Source organism: Procambarus clarkii, chromosome 85 (assembly GCF_040958095.1).
Source record: "Procambarus clarkii isolate CNS0578487 chromosome 85, FALCON_Pclarkii_2.0, whole genome shotgun sequence".
NCBI lineage: Eukaryota > Metazoa > Arthropoda > Malacostraca > Decapoda > Cambaridae > Procambarus > Procambarus clarkii.
Window position 1 is genome coordinate 20,663,274 of NC_091234.1, and position 21,455 is coordinate 20,684,728.

General features: G+C 41.3%; 1 protein-coding gene across 4 annotated transcripts in view; it reads left to right on the forward strand.

The window, feature by feature from the left end:
* LOC123746710 (activin receptor type-2A) overlaps window positions 1-21,455 on the forward strand; it is an 83,579-nt gene that overhangs the window by 13,809 nt on the left and 48,315 nt on the right. For 3 of the 4 annotated variants that reach the window (XR_011225530.1, XM_045728426.2, XM_045728425.2), the window contains exons 4-11: window positions 2,705-2,885; window positions 7,118-7,251; window positions 9,748-9,921; window positions 12,557-12,724; window positions 13,318-13,557; window positions 14,746-14,875; window positions 15,088-15,227; window positions 21,125-21,281. Coding sequence is in view for 3 of the 4 variants with exons in the window: in XM_045728426.2 (XP_045584382.1) it covers window positions 2,705-2,885; window positions 7,118-7,251; window positions 9,748-9,921; window positions 12,557-12,724; window positions 13,318-13,557; window positions 14,746-14,875; window positions 15,088-15,227; window positions 21,125-21,280 (1,323 nt within the window). In the remaining variant the exon portion in view is untranslated. The remainder of the gene's footprint in view (window positions 1-2,704; window positions 2,886-7,117; window positions 7,252-9,747; window positions 9,922-12,556; window positions 12,725-13,317; window positions 13,558-14,745; window positions 14,876-15,087; window positions 15,228-21,124; window positions 21,282-21,455) is intronic. The other variant, XM_069316807.1, reaches the window with a different exon arrangement.

Genomic DNA, 21,455 nt, shown 5'->3' on the forward strand with positions numbered 1-21,455 from the left:
ACTAATCAAGCATCAATCACCAACGGACCCATCTGGAAGCCAACCAACTCATTCTTCGCCAAAACTGGTTGGATCCAGTTGCAGACAAACAAAAAGACCCCCCCCCCCCCAGGGCCAAAGGAATGGAAGGCCCAATGCTGAAAGATTATGAAGCTCATCCATGGGACAACTGAAGGTCAGAGACCAAAAACAAAGCCATAAGAAAACAATCCTGGACTAAATGGAACACCGTAAAATGAGCAAAAAGGAAGAATAGAGCACAGTCCAAAGCTCAGGTGGTGCATAAACAGGCCAGAGGTGAAACAATGCCCAGGAAAACATACGGAATGTGCCAAGGAAGTAACAACCTCAAATGCAAGCTGGAGTGGCTCCGCAAATGCCGCACAATATGAGGTGACAGTATTCGGCATGTAATGCCAAACCAGAAAAAGCGAGAAAGAAAAGACAGGACAACTGAAACCAACACCGAAGAGCAGGGACGAAAGGAGAGGAACTGGTGGAACGTACACCACAAGACTTCATACTATTGCCAAGAAGAGGACCACAGTCGTGACACCAACAAGCCAGCCACCTGATCACTATAAAAATGGCGATTAACATGTGTCAGAAACTCCAGATGCAAAGATTGAAAGTGGAGGTAGAACCAGCAAGGGTCATCACCAGAATAATCTTCTGAAAGAAGTTAAGCCCTGGGAAAATGACTGGGTTCAGACATAACAAGCAACACCTGAAACCAAGGCTGAAACCAAGCTAGCAGAAGAAATATTGCTGGAACAAATGGGGGCATTCTGGGGAGTAGAAGAACTCCCAGAACCCCATCCAGGTACAATCCAGGTACAGGTACAATGCTGGGCTGGCCCCTCAGGGCACCAGAAGGATCATCCTTTTCCTGGAGAACTCCAGTTTTGCCAGGACCCAGAGCAAAAGCTTGACTAGGGGGGGGGGGGGTAAGAGGAACAGAAAGCTCCACCTTAACCAGTTCAGCCAAAAGGCATCTACTGTGAGGTAGATTCAACTCTAGGACTTAGGCAACATAATTATTTGCTTTGGCTAAGATAATCACATTTGTGAGTTTCATGTTTTCCTTAGACCTTCTGTGTTTATCTCTCTCGAGATGGGGGATGCTTCCATGCATACCCAAATTCCTCATTCTTGGCAAAGAATGAGATGAGTGTGTTTTGAAGGGGCTCCATCTTTTTGCGGTTTTTATTTGTTTATCTGTGTTCATCATCATTGCACAGTTGTGTCAGTGAAGTGGTATCATTTGGCATTATATAGCTTACTCTGAGCTGCTGTTCATTAATCTTCATACTACGATGCCTTAGTCCAAGACTTAGCTTTCTCAATTGCTCTACAGAGCAGCTAAGTTTTTCACCCACAGGTTTATTTTAGTGCTCTTGATTTGTGAAAGTTTGTGAAAGTTCAGCAACCTCTACACATTATTATCTGCTAATGTCTTGTGCAGGCAGAGAGCTGAGAGTTCTAGTGGTCAGACTGTATATTTGTATCTTAGCATCTGTCAGTTTATGGAACTTGGCTGTACTCCTAATGGTCATATCTTTGGGCTGGAATCTGGGTGTCTGAATATTGAGATCTCTGGGAACTAGGATTACCTACTCCCATGCACCTCTTTCTGGCACCACTCTGCATTATGGATAAGTTCAATATCTTTATGCATCTTGTAGTTAATTTTTCCTTTTATTTTTTTTCGGAGTAATCTTGCCTAAGGGAGCAAATGAGCGGGCACAGCTCGGAGATTTGACTTTTATTGTAAATATAAATTTCCTTTTTGAGCAAGGCACTCAGCTGCTCCCATTCACTCTTCTTCTTTCTCCCAACTTTTCCCGATCGAGCTTCTGGTCTGGTGAAATGGAAAATGCCGACACCTGGTGGTGGTTGCGGTTCCTGGCCGAGCATGCCAATTAGTGATTAGCACAATGTCCGCTGGTATTCTCTTTCACGCTAAGTAACTTAGTGCTTGACACAGGTTAATAAAGCATAGATGAATAAGCTGCACCTGGGCAAAATGTCAATTTGACCAAATTGCTTAGTGTTGAAGGGGAGAAGTAGGACCATGGCTGAAAAAGCTGCCGAGTGCCCGGCTCAGAAAGACGATTTTCACCTACACTTAAAAGCCTTTTCTTTTTCTTTTTTTTTTTGTCAGAATTATTATTGATTGCATTTTTTCTTAAATTTCTGTAATTTTTATAAATTAGTAGCCATTTTGAATAGAAAAAAAAGAGAGGTAAATTTTTGATGTGGAGATAGCTGAGAAAATTACCAGATTAGCTATCCCAAGTAGATAACATGTTTTTTAACATGTTTGATAACAAGTAGATACCATCACCTAAACTATGTGATAACATGTTATCACATGTTTAGGTGATAAGATTTGAATTGCATATTACCATACATTACCAGGTTTTAGTAGTGCAATATCAGCTATTTTACATTATTGTAACATAGTAAATAAATAGTTTTTCTTATTGCAGCTGAAGATTACTTCCAAAGGTTGCTGGTAAATAAATAGTTTTTCTTATTGCAGCTGGAGATTACTTCCAAAGGTTGCTGGTAAATAAATAGTTTTTCTTATTGCAGCTGGAGATTACTTACAAAGGTTGCCGGTAAATAAATAGTTTTTCTTATTGCAGCTGGAGATTACTTACAAAGGTTGCTGGTAAATAAATAGTTTTTCTTATTGCAGCTGGAGATTACTTACAAAGGTTGCTGGCTGGACGATCAGATGTGTTCCGATGAATGTATCAGTGTTCAAGCAGCAAGTAGCATAACGTTAAAGAAAAAACATTTATTTTGTTGCTGTAATCACAACAACTGCAACCATAACTTCTCATGGCACCCAGTGGCAGAGCCGCCTATTACTCCACGTAAGTGTTACAGTCGCTGTGTTCATATATGCAGTTGGCGCTGGATCAGTTTCTGTATCTCTAGTTAATGAACTGCCTTACAAATAGGTAATGAATTCGCAGGCGATGGGTCACAATAACGTGGCTAAAGTATGTTGACCAGACCAACCATTAGAAGGTGAAGGGACGACGACGTTTCGGTCAGTCCTGGACCATTCTCAATCGACTTGAGAATGGTCCAGGACGGACCGAAACGTCGTCGTCCCTTCACCTTCTAATGTGTGGTCTGGTCAATAGTTAATGAATTAATGTTAATTTTTTCAGTCATGCTCATTGAAGCTCGTTGAATTGCAAACTGACATCAATACTCATAAAAGGCCTAAAAAGTATCAAGCGAGAGGAGTTATTCAGTAAAATCAGTTGTAATAATTAAAGGATAGACTGGGGAAAAATAAACAAGGAACTTGCCAAGGGAGCTGGTCGGCCGAGCGGACAGCACACTGGACTTGTGATCCCGTGGTCCCGGGTTCGATCCCGGGTGCCAGCGAGAATCGATGGGCAGAGTTTCTTTCACCCTATGCCCCTGTTACCTAGCAATAAAATAGGTACCTGGGAGTTAGTCAGCTGTCACAGGCTGCTTCCTGGGGGTGGAGGCCTGGTCAAGGACCGGGCCGCGGGGACACTAAAAAAGCCCCGAAATCAACTCAAGATAACCTCAAGATAATCCAATGGGAAACTGTTTTAAGTACGGTAATAAAAATCCCACACAGGGAATAGAACAATTGACTTCTGAAGCATATAAAATCTGGCTGAAGCTTGTTCCTTTGCGGAAAGCCAGAAAGAGGACCAACGTAGAAAGAAAGTGCAGACGGCACTACAGAAGAAGGAAAAAGTAACGGAAATGCTTAAGCAAACATGATTCATGATCCCTTTAAAGAAGGGATCATTTAAACAGGGAGATTGAAGAAATAGAGCAAAGACTGAAGCAATCATGTCAGATTGAAGAAATCCAACTTGAACATAAAGTAATACAAGAGATTAAGAAAAACGTCAAACTCAAGAACCACTGTCAGTATTGGCTCTATTAGGAAAATCCATAGAGAGCGTGCAGAGATCCTTTACTGCTAGAATCCACTCAGTAAAACATCTAAATTACTGGGACCGACTAAAGAGCCTAAATCTGTACTCCCTTGAGCGCAGGCGGGAGAGATACATAATAATTTACACGTGGAAAATAATTGAGGGGCTGGTCCCAAACCTGCACACAGAAATAACACCACATGAGACCAGAAGACATGGCAGGATGTGCAGAATACCCCCGTTGAAAAGCAGAGGTGCAACAGGTACTCTGAGAGAGAACTCTATCAACATCAGAGGCCCGAGACTGTTCAACACGCTTCCACTACACATAAGGGGCATAACTGGCAAACCCCTCACAGTGTTCAAGAGAGAACTGGATAAGCACCTCCAAAGGATACCTGATCAACCAGGCTGTGACTCATACGTCAGGCTGCGAGCAGCCGCGTCTAACAGCCTGGTTGATCAGTCCAGCAACCAGGAGGCCTGGTCGACGACCGGGCCGCGGGGACACTAAGCCCCGGAAGCACCTCAAGGTAAGGTGATGAGGGTTCAAACTTATAAGGTCGGCGTTCCCACGCACACGCCCTAGTCAACTATGCCTGGAGGGGGTGGGGGGGGGATTAAGTAAAAATCCTGTCCCGGCTTCAGTAGAAGCCTCGGGAAATCCTTGTGTGTTCAGCAGAACTGCAGGTTGCAATCCTTATTACCATTTCGTGGTCTAGTTGAATAGGGCATTTGCGTGGCGACATAAGTTCCACACTGTGGAACTTATGTCGCCACGCACATGCAGTATCCAGTTCACATGTTGCCAGTGCAGTATCCACCGCATAAGTTCGAACCCTCACCACGGCTCCTATGGATTTTCTCACTGATGCAGTCACGTTAATGGGATTACTATCTGTGTATTGGATCTATTCTTACAAGGGAGGTTTCTTAAACAGAGGATGACAAAGAAATCAGTGAAATGCTTAAAAAGCAGTATGAGGACATGTTTAGCACCGCAAGCAAGAAACTTGCTGTTCCACAGCATGAAGGTGGAAGATCCGGACAGCTTCTTTATGGGTGACATTCAAACCCCTGAAAAATGTAAGGATATTAACATGAATGCTGCAGATTTTGAAACAGAAATTGACAACATTATTACAAATGCACTCATCCCCAGGTCCAGACTCACGGAATTCAGTGTTTATGAAGAAATGCAAAGTGCTAGTAAGTAGCACAGGCACTCAGTATAGAGTGGAGGAAGAGCTTGGACACGAGATATACCAAAAGTACTTAAATCGGCAGATATAGGTCTTATACACACAGCAGGGAGTAAAGCATTGGCTAAAAATTATAGACCAGTTGCACTAATATTCCCCATAATAAAAGTATTTGAGAGAGTGATCAGCAGTCAGATCTCCAGTTTTATGGAGACCAATGACCTCCACAACCCAGTCTAACATGGATTTAGAGAGGGAAGATAATGCCTCTTGCAGCTGCTTAACCATGATGACAAAATCACTGAGGCATTAGAGGAAAAGCAGAATGCACATGTGATATACATGGACTTCGCAAAGGCATAAGATAAATGCGAACATGGAGTGATAGTTCACAAAATGAGGTCAAATATAAAAGTTCACAGAATGAAGCAAATTAAAGTCGGGGTCTGTTTAGCGGAATATAATGAGAAACTAATGTCATTTTTTTGTGTAGTAAATACTTAGAATTTTACCTATGCGGGTCAATTTTTTATTACAAATGAAGATGAACAGATGAAATAAAAGTTAATTCACATCAAAACAAGAAACATTTCGAAGCATTGTGTGATGTGTGTGCACAGTGACGATAGTCTTTGTGGAGGAAACTTATTGTGAACGAAGTCGTGATTCAGATTGTGGCTCTTAGGGTGAGGTGGCGGTGACCACTCTAATGGAAGTGTTTGTCTTGTTATGTCTATGAGGAGCAAGATCCAGCTCTTGTGCCTCGTCTCTTAGCTATTATACCCGGTGCAGTCTTTTTCCTGATGCATAAGGACAGTGTTACTTGCTCTTGAAGTTGTAAAATGGTGGCTGTTTTCACCACGTCTGGTTAAAACTTTCACTTGTTTACCACTCTCACTGCCTACAAGTATTGTACTAGTATTTTGCTGGTTTATTTGTATGGCTAACATCCATTTGTGCACTCTTGGTATCTTGTAGTGTACATTGTGATCATATTGCCTCTTGTCCTGTGCTGTTACATGTATTGCCCTGTAGTTCACTCGTTCTTATACCATATTACACTTATCTTTCGAGCCTGTTGCATACTAAATCTTAGCACCTTTTCAGTTTCTTGTGCTTTGCCAGATGTGGGTTCCATCATTGTATATCCAATGATTGTTCTAACATATGCTGTGTATTATTCTGAAAGATTTTTTGGTTTGGTCCTTAAAATTGTCTATATGAAATGAAATGCCATTTCTGGTGGGGCCCTCAGAAGCTCCCTGTCCCCACCCTATTCCCCGTGGAGGGAAGGGAAATTCCCCACTACAGGAAATAATCTTTGCTGTAGTGGAGGGGAAGTCTGTAGTCTTTGCTGTAGTGGCAGTATGGGAATGTTTGGGTCTCATGATAGCGGGTGTGAGCCGGATATCCTGGGATGACCTGGGCTGTCACTTGCAAGCTGCTTGGTACAACATGGCTGGAGTAATAACATTGTGGTATTGATTGTTTACCTCCCTACCTTCAGATACCACATTTTCTTCAGTCAGGGGTGTGTTGTGCTCGTGCTTTTTGATGGTTTTCGTTTTGTGTTGATTCTTGTGCTTTCCATGCCTCGTCGAGCAAGGTGTATTTTGGTCCTAGCTCCCAGTAGGCAAGAGTGGGTCTTGAGGATCTAGTGCTTCCTAAAACATGGCTGGACCAGAAAGAAGCTACCGAGTGCCCCACCAAAGAAAGGATGCTTTATTACTTTTAATACTTGATTTTTTTTAAAGTTTTGTAGTAAGATGACATTAAAAATTAATGCCGAGATATCATTGGAAGCAATTTTAGGTGACCCTGCAATTTTAATATCTCGAGTAGGCTTTTAAAAGAACTCAAAATTGTCTGAAATGTTATTCAGGGAATCATTACTCTCTTACCCCATCACTGAAATACATTGCTTTAAACACTGTTGCCTTTAATAAATACAGTTTGTATTCCATTATATAGTATCATTACTGCCAACAGCCACCCCTCAAGACCAGGATATTGTGGTCAAAACTGTGGCCTGGACATTGGGTACACTCGTCCTACTCGTGGTTATCGTTACCTTGCTCTTCTACCTCTACCGACGACGAAAAATGGTTAGTAAATGTTCAATAATTTAAAAAAAATCTCATTTTATTTAGATGTAATTTTTATGGATTGCATGTGCTTATTCAGAACATGATAAATAGCTTGATAATTTTTGTAAACACTTTGGCGTGTATAAAATGTTGATGAATATTTTGTGTGGAAACAAATTTCTGCCCTGAGGTGTGTAAGTCGTTTCCTGAGCCAGCACTGCTATGGTCCACCTGACTACTATACGTATACCAGGCTTTGTCAACTTATTTCCTTTATATGACAGGTATCTGTTCAAATATATCTGAAATGAAAATTGGGGAAGTGAGAGAGTGGAGAATTCTTGGTCCATCACTGAGCTGCCTCCTTAATGTTGGACCAGTGAATATAACAAACTACCCTACACCTCCTGCAAGCTAACTTTTGATTCACTAGGAAAATTAATTGCTACTCTGCTAACTATTCCTTAAGAAAAGAAGCTATTACCACTGACTGCTACTAAAAGGCAGAATGCTTTAGGACATCAGGGTTGGAGAGGTTGGCTGCCTGGCATCCATTCGTTGTGTAACTCGGCTCTGTAGACTCCTCTCAAGTGTGTTGTCTGGCTGTGCTTTTAGACTTTTCTTCAGTACAGATGTAGAAGGCTTTGGGTTCTGTTTGAGTTCGTTTCACATTCATGGTGATCCAGTTGTTTGCATGACTCGTAACTTACTATCTGCTTTGGCTTTTGTTTCAAAGTCACTTTCTTTGACGTTGATTGTCAAAGGCTGTTGAACTTCAGAGCCGACTTCTTTTGCACTGATTGGTGTTGCTTTCAGCTTAGCTTGAGTTCCTCTTGCCTTGTGTCTCTAACTTGTCAGTGCCCAGGAACTTTATCTCAATTACCTAATTGTAGTTACAGAATGAGAGTTACTCATCCTGTCATATAATAGACAGGATACTCATGGTATCCTGTCTTCCCAGCACTCTGTCATATAATGCTCTAAAACTACTGATGGTTTTGGCCTCCACAAACTTCTCATTGAACTTGTTCCAACTGTCTACAACTCTGTTTGCAAAAGAAAATTTTCTTATATTTTCTCTCGGCAGCTTTGTTTAGTTAGTTTAAATCCATGACCTCTTGTTCTTGAAGTTCCAAGTCTCAAGAGTTCTTCCTTATCAATTTTGTCTAGTCCTGTAACTATTTTGTATGTAGTGATCATACGGCCTGTCGGATCAAGTTAACACCCTCGGCTCCAGGAGCCCTTGGCTCCAGCTGCTGCTCATCTTCTGGCCCCTGCAGGTTTAGTATGCCCTGCTTCTGTTCCTCCCTCCAATGCTTTTGGCTCTGAAGTGTCTGAGGGGTTTCAGAGTTGGGGCAGAGTTTAGCTCAGTGTGTGGTGGGTTGGCAAGTTCTGAGGGGTTGCCTCTTCACTCTTGAGCATGGAGGCAGTTGAGCCCTCTAGTTCTGCCAAGGTTATGGAGGTTTTCCCACTTCACAACCACATACTTCCTCCATGCCGGTGGAGTGAGTGTGAGCCGGTGGCTGAGCGGACAGAACGCTGAACGCGTGATCCTGTGGTCCCGGGTTCGATCCCGGGCGCCGCGAGAAACAATGGGCAGAGTTTCTTTCACCCTGTTGCCCGTGTTACCTAACAGTAAATAGGTACCTGGGAGTTAGTCAGCTGTCACTGGCTGCTTCCTGGGGGTGGAGGCCTGGTCGAGGACCGGGCCGTGGGGACACTAAGCCCCGAAATCATCTCAAGATAACCTCGAGAAGATGCCATCTCCTTAGGAGGACACTTTTTTTCCAGGCATTGGGCGATGACTTTGGCGCTGTCCTAGACCCTTCATGGCAGGCTGTCGAGGCTAGGAGAAGCCTGAATTGGGCCCTTGGATACCCTTTGATTCTTCTTGGTATTTTGTGCCATCAGAGAGGTAGTTTTGTGCTTAGAGGAGAGGGAATAACTCAGGATCTCCCGGGTTACTGAAGACTGCATTTCTATGCAACATTTTTACATTTTTATCTACACATACACACATGTAATCATTTACTTTAATGCTCCCTGTACTCATTCTATCAAATGTACTCATTGCAGCACTGTAATTATTACATGACTTATCCAGAAAATTGCTGGCCCAAGAATACCTCTTTCAATCATCCTTGTGCAATAGGGATATATCTAGTTAATGATCATAGATTGAAACTGTTGTATTTCATGTAGAATCGTCAATACGAGTTGAACAACTTCTTGAGTAAGATTGGAAACCATACATACCAGTTGATCATTTGAAGTACTTAATTACCTAGGTGTAGTTACAGCATGAGAGCTGTGCTCGTGGTGTCCCATCTTCCCAGTACTCTTTGTCATGTGACGTTTTGAAAACTACTGACGGTTTCGGCCTCCACCTCACTTGTTCCAACCGTCTACCACTGTCGCAAGAGAGATAAAATGTGGAAGAGGATTGAGGGATGCCTTAAAATGTCACCCTTCAGCAGTCAATTGATTAGCAAGTTGAAAGTTGCCATATTGCAGGCTAACTTCATGGAGTTGCCAAGAGTGGAATCGGCAGCACTAGTTCCTCCCTCACCACCAATGGGTTTGCGACCGATACAACTGCGAGAAATTAAGGCGCGTGGAAGATTCGGGGCAGTTTGGAAAGCTAACCTCCACACAGACGTTATTGCTGTAAAAATCTTTCCTGTTCAGGTAAGGGACCATATAGTGTTTTCTATTTTTATATTAATTGGGTGATGTGATTTCAATCACATCACATTTTATATACTTTATAATGTGAGAGTTTCTGCATGATGATGGACTTCTTATTGTATCCACATTGTAGTTCCTTGAGTTAGGTTTCTCCAGTAACTTATCTTATTGTTGAGACATGTTTATTTTGAATTTTTTCTTTACAATAATTTTTGTTCCATTATCTAAAGTATATCCTATTGTGTTGACTTAATTCAAGTTTGAGCCAAAATGTATGGCTGCTATTAAAATATATTGCATAGCAATATAATTGCCTCAGATGACATCATCACTTGCCAATCATTTTACATTTAAGTTCCAAATTATTACTGGATAGACAGGCAAACAATGCATAAATAGCACCCAGTTGTCTGACCCTACCCAGTTCTTGAACCCAAGTAATTTTCTTTTTACAAGGCAGGCGCATGATGGGGTATTGATTGGTACACAAGAAGGTACTGCTATATCCACTCACCGCATGCAAATATCCGCACCAATGTACTCATCCACATTGATATTCAAATTCCAATCACTATATCTTAAGCAGCTATACCACTGCTAGGAGAAGGATGCTAATGCTAGGTACATTTGATAACAAAAAGTAGACCGGGTCGAGGACTGGGCCGCGGGGACGCTAAGCCCCAAAATCATCTCGAAATAACCTCAAGAATCAGGATAACCACTTACCAGCTATACCACTTAGTCACACCCCCCCACCCACACACCTGCCCTAATGCTACACAAATTTTAAGGAATTAAATGTACTAGACTTATATGACCTTCTGTACTTTATATTGGGTATAGCACCAGTGGAAACACACACAAATGGCAGGGGAGGGGGTCATTTACAACTCCTTACTAAATATGCAAGTTTCCAGGGAGAAATATATGATCAAGTATCAAAAGCTGCCTGTGGGCAGTGATTATTTTGTAGGCAGTGAAAGAGCCTGCTCTAGTGTCAAGGGGATTGAAGTTGAAGATTCTAATTTCTACGATTCTAACACATAGCATATTGGAAATAAAGCCAGTTAACACTTTGGCGTGCCCCGCCCGCCACCCCTCAACTTGCGCTTTGGGTCCCAGCCTTTCATGGGAGCGCGCGTTAATTCTGAAAAGTGTATACTCTCTTCAACTTTGTCACCTTAATTCTCGTCCTACGAGATTAAATTTGGTATCATTGTGTTCGCAATAGAATTCTCTACAGCACTAAATGCATATAAACTCCAAAAGTCCGGCTAATTACCCGCAGCAAACGGAGAGTGCGAACGAGTTACCCAGGAGCGCGCAAAAGCGATAAAATGTGTTCACTCTTTTCACTCTGGTCACCTCAATTTTCATCCTAAGTCTTTCATTTTGGTATCAATGGGTTCACAATAGAATTCTCTAGAGGAACATTAGCATATAAAATAAAAAACCTGGTCATACTCCACCCGCCGACGAGTTGAAGACGGGCCACGCGTTAACCGCGAGTGAGTGCCCAGACGCCTTCCAGCTACACTCCCAATTCCTGCCCACAAATGTTTAGTATTTAGTATTTTAGTATATGTAGTATTATAGTTTAGTATTTTTTGTGTAGTAGTTGTACATCACATAAGCATTGTAGATAGCCATTTGCACAAAATAGATGGTAATTTTCTTCGTCCATTTGTGAGTTTTCCTTATGAAGTGATAATATTTGATCATTTGGTCAAAGTGATCAACACCTTTCATGTTTGTATTGTAGTCACAGATTGCATTCGGCTTGTTGATAGTTACCAAACAGTCCCCCAAAAATCGGAAAAAAACCCTGATTTTTGGCAATTATTTTAGTGGATGATGCAATGCTGCTTCATCCCCGAGATTACCGACAGTAAATGGATGACGCAATGCCGCATCATGCCCGGACTAAAGTGTTAAGGGAAACGATAATAGAACTAGAACAGGATGAAATAAAGAAAACAAAGCATTTATATTATTGGGAAACTCTAGTGGAAGGTGGAAGAAGTAAAAGGATGCAATGGGAGGAGTATTCATTGAAAAGGAAATGATAACACAGGGGGATTATTATATCAAATAAAGGGGCTGAGGATAAGAGATAAAAAAGAAAGTGAAAGTCAAAGAGAGGGACAGAGACTAGATATACAAAGAATGAAAACAAAGAAACAGGGGGATGTAACTAGAAGGATAAAGGAGAATGTAAAGAAATAGAAAAAGTAATTAGTCAGTGGATGAATGATACAGGTAAAACCTTTGTAGGCAGGCGATGAGTCACAATAACGTGGCTAAAGTATGTTGACCAGACCACACACTAGAAGGTGAAGGGACGACGACGTTTCGGTCCGACCTGGACCATTCTCCAGTCGATTGACTTGATTGAGTCGATTGACAGTCACAATCGACTTGAGAATAGTCCAGGATGGACCAAAACGTCGTCGTCCCTTCACCTTCTAGTGTGTAGTCTGGTCAACCTTTGTAGCGTAATGTTTCAAAGGAAGTGTTTAGATGATACATGTATATCGAAGATAAGCAAATGATGCCCACCTGATGTAAGCGTGTTTGTATATTTTTAAATTGTTGAAAATACTCTATGGGTCTCAAGTTAATTTTCTTTCTCTAGGATAAGCAGTCTTGGTTTGTAGAAAAAGAAGTTTACTCACTCCCTCAAATGTCCCACGAAAATGTATTACAATTCATTGGAGCTGAGAAGCACGGAGATCATCTTCAAGCAGAATTTTGGCTCATTACTGCTTATCATGAGCGAGGCTCTCTCTGTGACTATCTCAAGGTGAGCCTTTAAAGGTTTTCTATGTAATGTTAATTATTTAAAGAATTATAAGTTCTAGGAAGTTATATTATATGGGTATGAGTGATGCAGTGTATGTATATCAGTTACCTTTAGGCAAAGCCTTCTTTTCAAGGAAGGGCCCCCCCCCACCCTTAGTAGCTCTTCAAGTCAAACGCTGGTAAAGCCCTTATTAAGTTGTACCAGACCTCTTGAGATCCATTTGCCTTCCAGGAGCCAGAATCTGGTGTACTTTATTAGGTGAGAGGAGGTTGGGGGATCAGAAATTACCTAAAACTGAGAATATCTTCACCAGAGTGCTTAAGCAGAACAAAACGACCTCGAAGAAAATTAGGACTCCAGAGGTAGTCCTAATTTTCGATTAGGACTACCTCTGCATTAAACATTAATTTAATGCTTTAGTTGATTTAATGTCAAAGGGTTGGTCCAGCAAATCCCAAGCTTAGTTTCAATCATTGTAGATTTGTTATACTCTAATGCATAAACATTATCTATACTGTTTAATATTGTGCATAAGTGTTTATTAGTAATTGTAGATAATTTGTCTATATGCAGTTTTGTATTTTATATTTCAGGCAAATTTAGTAACTTGGAATGATCTTTGCAAAATTGGGGAGTCAATGGCACGGGGTTTAATGTATGTGCACGAAGAGCAGCCTGCTTCCAAATGTGAGGCTCTTAAACCTTCAATTGCCCATCGAGATTTCAAGAGCAAAAATGTTTTGCTTAAAGCAGATTTGACTGCCTGCATTGCTGATTTTGGTCTGGCTTTGGTCTTCCACCCTGGACAGTCAGCTGGTGACACCCATGGACAGGTAAGAATACATGCCATTTAATACACACAAATCACAATAGCATGATGCATCAAATGAACAAATCCACGAGGGAAATCTGTTCTCTGTTTTACCATGTCGTGGCGCAGTTGACTAAGGCCACAAGGCATATCCGGGATGATCCCGGACGTAGGTTCAAACCCTCATCACGGCCCTTGTGGATTTGTTCGTGCCATTTAACTTAATTTTAAAACTTGATTAGTTCTTTTGCACATTACTGTTAAACTTATGTGAGTATAACAGGGAAAGAATATTCTAATTAAGGTCTCATGTATGTCATAAATAATTTTAAGTATTTCTCCATTTATGTATTTAAATCAGGTTTCAGAATGTACCAGAGTATCATTCTCCTGTTATTGTGCATTGGACCTGGTTCTCTGGTCCTCCACCCGTAAATCTATTTCCTTGCCCGAGTTTTTTTTAGTTTCTTTTCACATAATTTCTTAGTTTAATGTGACCTGGTGTTGTTTAATCTATTCTCTATTACATGGCATTTATACACATTGAATTCCATTTACCATGTCTTGTTCCAAGTGCATATTTAAGCTAGGTTATTTTGAAGAGCATGGCAGTCATATAGGCAATTTTATTCTTGCACGTACCTTAGAATCTTCCAAAAAACATGTTCGTATAGGCCTGTAACCCTTTAACCCCTGCACTGCGCAAAATGCCTTTAGGCGCTCTGAGAGTTGTGCTATTTTTTTTTTTAATTGGGCTATATTTTAATGTTTTTTAATGTTTTCATTACTCTGTGTGTTTTTAAATGAAAATAGTCGAGTTTGGAAACATTAAATTTACCTGAATATTTATGAAAACAACAAGAATATGTCCTTGACAATTGCCCCAAGAAGTTTTTGCCGAAACCAGGTAATTACCTAAGTGTAATTACCTAAGTGTAGTTACAGGAGGAGAGCTACGCTCGTGGTGTCCCGTCTTCCCAGCACTCTTTGTCATATAACACTTTAAAACTACTGACGGTCTTGGCCTCCACCACCTTCTCCCCTAACTTGTTCCAACCGTCTACCACTCTGTTTGCGAAAGTGCAAATAGGTGCACAGTGCAGGGGTTAAATAGATAGATCATTGATCCAGATAACGAACATTGTTGCGTGTGTAAAATTGATCAAGTGTATTTGTTTACCAATTTATTTGACTTGTATATACTTGTCAGGTTGGCACGCGACGGTACATGGCTCCAGAGGTATTGGAAGGTGCAATTAATTTCCAACGGGATGCCTTTCTTCGAATTGACATGTATGCTTGCGGACTAGTGCTATGGGAAATTCTGTCTAGGTGTTCAAGTGAGCTCTCATCAGATTTATTTTTTTGTTGTGAAGTAAGGAATATGGAAATGTAAAATTGCCATTCTCTGCTATTTGAAGACTCAGTATGACAAAATAAATTTATATTAGATAGTAATAAAGAGAAAAGTCCATAATTATTATTGTAAAAAAAAAGAGAAGACTTCTAATTAAAAAATTTGTTTATAGTAATATTTTCTTGAATTTAACAGGCCAGGATGGTCCTGTACCTGAATACCACTTACCCTTTGAGGAAGAGGTCGGACAGCACCCTACTCTGGATGATATGCAAGAATGTGTTGTCACCCAAAAGACACGCCCTGCTATCAGGGATGTCTGGCGCAAGAATGCTGTATGTAGCTCGCTGTTAAATCTTTGTTTTATATTTCGTTATCATGCTAGTAAAGGAGTCGATACGCAAAACATGTGTAACGCATGTAACACCCACAACACAGGCAGCGCAGTTCACACATCACTAACAAAACATGCAATTGCATCTGTTTGCTTGAGTATTCATTTGTGAACATCTTAACACCAAGTTAATAGGTATGACCTAACAAATAACTAAAAATATTTCCGGAACAAAAGTGAAAGTCGAGAAAAAAAAGGTACTTTTTTGTGTGTGCAAGAAGTGCCTGACCAACCAGGCTGTAGTGGCTATGTAGGCCTGTGGCCCACACCAAGCAACAGCCTGTTGGACCAAATTATCATAAGTCAAACCTGGCCCATGGCAGGGCTTAGGGAGTAGAACTCCCAGAACCTCATCCAGTTACCATCCAGGTAACTGAGAAAAGATGCAATGATTGCAAACATTTTTATGCATTCCTGAGCAGGACCCACCAAGTGCTCTATACAGTATTTACATTTGAGAATGTACGGAGAGCAGCATAAACTATTATAAATACTTTTGTTTTTGCATCTGTTCTTGGGACAATTTATTTGCAAACATTTTGACACCAAATTTATAGATATAAAGCAACAAATAACTGAGAAAATGTGAATTGATTGTAAAATAACTTCCTATCGCTGAGCAGCCTGTGACCATCGCAGGAAGCCCAGAGCGTTTAAGCTCAGTAACACGCGGATAGGCCAGACTGCCAAAGTGTTAATTACACTTAAGTAATTACACAACATATGCACAATACTTCCAACATGCCGATGAAACACCCACAACACAAGGTACAACAGTAGAGTCAAGCCTGGCCTCGGGCCAGGCTTGGGGAGTAGAAAAACTCCCAGAACCCCATCAACCAGGTATCAACCAGGTATTACCCACAACTGACATAACACACACGCCACACACTTTGGAGACTTGGTTGTACAGAGATGCTGGGAGTACTTCATCTCACAATGTTGTAGGAAAGAAAAAACAGGAAGGTAATGCATGTATACTTACCCACGTGAGAAAAAGAGAGGGGCTGGCCATGTCTGTATTACAGAAAGTAGCCAGCATGCAGCCACTTTGCAGGAGTTAAGGTAAACTATCCAACTGTTAGAAAGAAAAAAAAAGAGAGAGTAGTGTTTGTAGTAGGCGTTAAGGAACTAGAAGGTGCCTAACAGTAGAAAGCAATGGCACAGATTATGGTGTGAATGCAGATGGAGGGGTTGAAAGCAGGGTAGAGACGTTTTCAGGTTAGGCAGGTAGAACAACGAAATAAATGGACTGATAAAGATAGTGTTTATTAACGAGGCCACAAAAGAGGCAATCCTAGTAAAGAAGAACAAGCTTGTATATATACTACAATACTAAAAAGGTATTTCTTAACACTTTCGCGCTATCTGGACGCGCCGGCGCGTCCCGTTTCGTCTAACGCTAACGCATAGTGGACATAAAGTTGAGTCCTCTTTTAAAATATTTGTATAAAATTCAATTTTTATCCGATTTACTTTGGGTTTGTTTCAAACTGCGCGCTATGAGGCTCTCTTTCTCACCACTAGGCTGCATGGTACAATAAGTTCATGAAAGGTGTGGATAACTTCGATCAAATGGTATTTTGTCCCAAACGGGTTGCAGGTGGGTGACTTTAGCCGTTTATACTGGTAATGCTTCCCCCATATCATGTATTATATGCATATGTCTGTTTAGGGAATTTTATTCCGATCAATATACAACCAAAAATAACTGTGTGCAACAAGTATAAACTTGACAAACATAACAAAAGTAAAAACATTTCGTGTGTGTTTGACGCTCACTGATATGTTCCAGCGTTGTTTTATATTTGGCGCTATTCTAACTTACTCTTTGTTAATATTTTTTACCTATGGGCACATAGAACATTCTATTGCGAACACATTGACACAAAAATGAATGACGTACATAGAAAATTAATGTCATGAGAGTGAAATAAGTATAAACTTTCAAAGCGCCGTGCGTCGTCCCGTCACCGATACCGGGTAACAATTTCACCACTTCCCACACTCTTGCGGGCGGGCCGCATCATTATTCTACGCTTATATTCATATCACCGTGTTGGGAATTTCATTGCGAGTCCATTGATACCAAAATTAACGCTGTAGAATAAGTGTGGAGGTGATTACAATCCCAAGAGTAAAAACATTTTGTTGCTGATGGGCGCTCACGGCGAGTCATCTTCGTAGTTATTTATTTGGTGCTGGTATCCCTATACGTTTCGTGACTTTTTTTACTGATGTTCTTCTAGAGAATTTTATTGCGAACACGTTGGTACCAAAATGAAATACGTAGCATGAGAACTAAGGTCAGAAGAGTAAAAAGAGTATACACATTTTTGTTTTTACGCTTAAGCGATAAAAACGCAGCGCGCACATTCGGTTGGCTGAGTGACCTTTGCGGAGAGCGCGAAAGTGTTAAGTGGGGCATGATGAAGGAAGGAGGAGGAGAGTGAGGGGAATGGAGGAACCAGTACCTAACTCATTAACTAATGAGGGGGGACTGGGAACCCTTGACTAGCAGGTTGACAGTGTCAGAGAGAGAAGCAACAGAAGCCTAGACCACTCATCTTCCCACTTTTCCAGTAAATTCCCTTTTCTGCATACCATCCCTATTCCGTCCAGAACCTTTTCCTTTCATGCCCTCCCTGCCTACACAACACCTGCATACTAACCTCATTCCCTAAACCCTTATGAAAAACTAAATAAAACTAGACTCCTTCCACTTTGCAATCCCACAACCCACCTCCCATCCTGCTCCCACTGACTCACTGTAATACTCCCTCTGAACACCGAGATATCTTACTTTCGTCTCCATGTTCAACAACCTACTATCCTTTTCCCTAACTCTCCCAAGGTCCAATCAACATTCTCATCATGCAAATAACCTCTTTCTAATATCCCCGCTTGCAAAACAACTTCCCATACCACTGGAACAGAGGTTAAAGATCCTCTTTAACCATGGATGGTTAAAGAGTCCAGGATAATGGTCCAGGATGGATTGAAATGTCGTCGTCTCCTCAACTTCTGGTGTATGGGGTTCAGTCTTCATATCTTCAGCCACATTATTGTGACTCCTCATCTGTTTATAATACCATAATGTACATAAGCATTGATTGGATTACACACATATCAAGTGAAATTGTGGAGAGGTTACATGAAGATAATCCGATGTTATTACACTCGCAGAAACTAAATTATCAGGTGTCATAACTAATGTAGTGTTTTCTTAAAACTACCATGTAGTAAGGAAAGAGAGAGAGGAAAAGAAAGGAGGAGCTACCCTGCTGATCAGAAATGACTGGAGTTATGAAGACATTGTGGCCCTAGGGAGCCGGTCGGCCGAGCTGACAGCACGCGGGACTTGTGATCCTGTGGTCCTGGGTTCGATCCCAGGCGCCGGCGATAAACAATGGGCAGAGTTTCTTTCACCCTACGCCCCTGTTACCTAGCAGTAAAATAGGTACCTGGGTGTTAGTCAGCTGTCACGGGCTGCTTCCTGGGGGTGGAGGCCTGGTCGAGGACCGGGCCGCGGGGACACTAAAAGCCCCGAAATCATCTCAAGATAACCTCAAGATAACCTCAGGCTGTGAAGGTCTTAGGGACTACATAATAAGCACGATGACAAATAGAGGACGGAATATAGCTGTAATGATACACAATCCTCCATTAAATGACAAAAGACCTATTAATCTTGGGGAGGAATTAACCATGGCAAGATAGACGTGGAAGACAATGAATTACATGTGGCACAGATACACATTCCTCATCCCTGCTCTGCTCCCTTTTTCTCAGTGGAGTGGCTGAGGGGTTTTATTTTTGGGCAGCTCATGAGTGAAAGGGTTGGTTGAAACCTTAAGTGAGATCTAGCTCTTTATACCCCGCCTCCTAGCAATTTATATCCGACACATTAATTACCTCTCTGAACTTTAAGAAAAATAAGATGAAAATGTTAAACTTGTGGATGGAATTTGTTTCAATCTCTTCCCCTCAGTGTATGTCATTTACTTACCACCTGTACAGGGAACAAGAACGTTCTTACATCTCTATGACTCGGTTATATGTCCAGCTTCCACTATTGGGGAGACGGGGGAAGAGATTGAAACAAATTCCATCCACAAGTTTAACATTTTCATCTTATTTTTCTTAAAGTTCAGAGAGGTAATTAATGTGTCGGATATAAATTGCTAGGAGGCGGGGTATAAAGAGCTAGATCTCGCTTAAGGTTTCAACCAACCTTTTCACTTTCAACCCTTTCTAATGTCCCCTTGTCTTACCTCTTTTAATTTAAAAGACTTCACTCCCATTTGTCTCCCATTGAACATCCTGCCAATAGTCCCTGACACTCCTGTAGGATTAGGGACTATCTTATGTATTCTCTTGTGCTCTTTATCCTGTTTCTGATTCTCTCTTTCAGTTCTTCAATGTATTCCAACATGATAATACAGTACATTAGTCACTGGTTCCTAGTGGTACCTCATATTTTAAGATCTCTATATCTTTATTTTGGAAAGCAGTTACGCAAGTACTTACGAACATGTACATCTTTTCTCAATCTTAGAGGGCTTTGGGAACATTTATTAAACAGTTTACAAGCATGAAAACTTGCCAATCAACTGTTGTTATTGTTATAAACAGCCTCCTGGTGCTTTGGAGCTCATTAACTTTTTAATAACTGTAAACAAAGCCGCCAAAGATTGAGAAAAGATGAACAGGTTCGTAAGTGCTTGCGTAACTGCTTTGTGAATCTGGCCCCAGGTCTATGGTAGCTGGTAGATCACCTCACATCTCTCTTGTCAGCTCTTTGATATGCTGCACAGGAAGTATTTATATGTAGTGTCTTCAGATCTTGCTCTCTCTGTTTCAACTTCCCTGTGAGGATCATTTGTTTAATGTTTATTTCCCGGTGGCTAAAATCTCTTAAGTATTAAGATCTTCGCTCTGGCTCTCCTTGCCACTGTGGCCTTCTTCTATTATCTTCAGGTATGTTTAGACACATTTATTATAATTCCTGTTAGTAATGGAGGATTGTAAATGACACCTGCCACAATCATCATGGTCCTAACCCTTTCTGTTATCGTACCTGGGTTACCTGGGTTATCTTGAGATGATTTTGGGGCTTTTTAGTGTCCCCGCGGCCCGGTCCTCGACCAGGCCTCCACCCCCAGGAAGCAGCCGTGACAGCTGACAAACACCCAGGTACCTATTTTACTGCTAGGTAACAGGGGCATAGGGTGAAAGAAACTCTGCCCATTGTTTCTCGCCAGCGCCTGGGATCGAACCCAGGACCACAGGATCACAAGTCCAGTGTGCTGTCCGCTCGGCCGACCGGTGCCGGTATTATGAAATCCTGCTTGTTGTCATGGCTGGTGTATTTTATATCAAGGCTTTGATCGTAACTGAAAAAATGGCCGGAGAGAAGGTTCTGGAGCAGAAAAAGGCCAGTGTCATGTTAGATGCCTAAGTGCATCTGACAAGACCATGATATGCCATGACATGATGAGGGGGCTTTCAACAAGTAGAGAGGGGCCAACACCCTGTTAGACTGCCGGAGGCCCCAAGCTTCTATATTAGCTATGGACATAAAGCATTTGGTTTTTAATTCATAACATGTTAGTAAATTCTGATTATTCGTGAATCAAGATTGAATCCAGACTAATATCCAATAGTCAGGAATTGGAATAGTGCACAATTTAGTTATTTCCTTGGAATTACTGCAACTAATTCTTTGTTAAAATTTGAATTATTATATTGCATCTAGGCCAATGATTGCATAAGTACTTTATGTATCTAGTTGTTTTGATGTATGTATGTATTCAGTTGCATATGTTTTTCCTCCAGGCTATGATGGCATTAATTGATACAATGGAAGAATGCTGGGATCATGATGCCGAGGCCCGTCTCTCTGCTTCTTGTGTTGTAGAAAGGCTAGCCATTTACTCAAAAAACCTACACCTTTCCCCTACCTCAAATCCACAGAAGGAGTCGAGCATGTAAGGTGAGTTCAATTTGTTCCGAAATGTTGATTTTTTAGTTTCTCATCAATTTATTTCTAGGGTGGCCCTCTATAGGGGGGTTTCTAGAGCTTATGCTTTGGTATTCTAGTAGTCAGATCTAACATACCAAATATCTGTGAGCATTTCATGACTTTCTGTAGGCAGGCACCAGGATC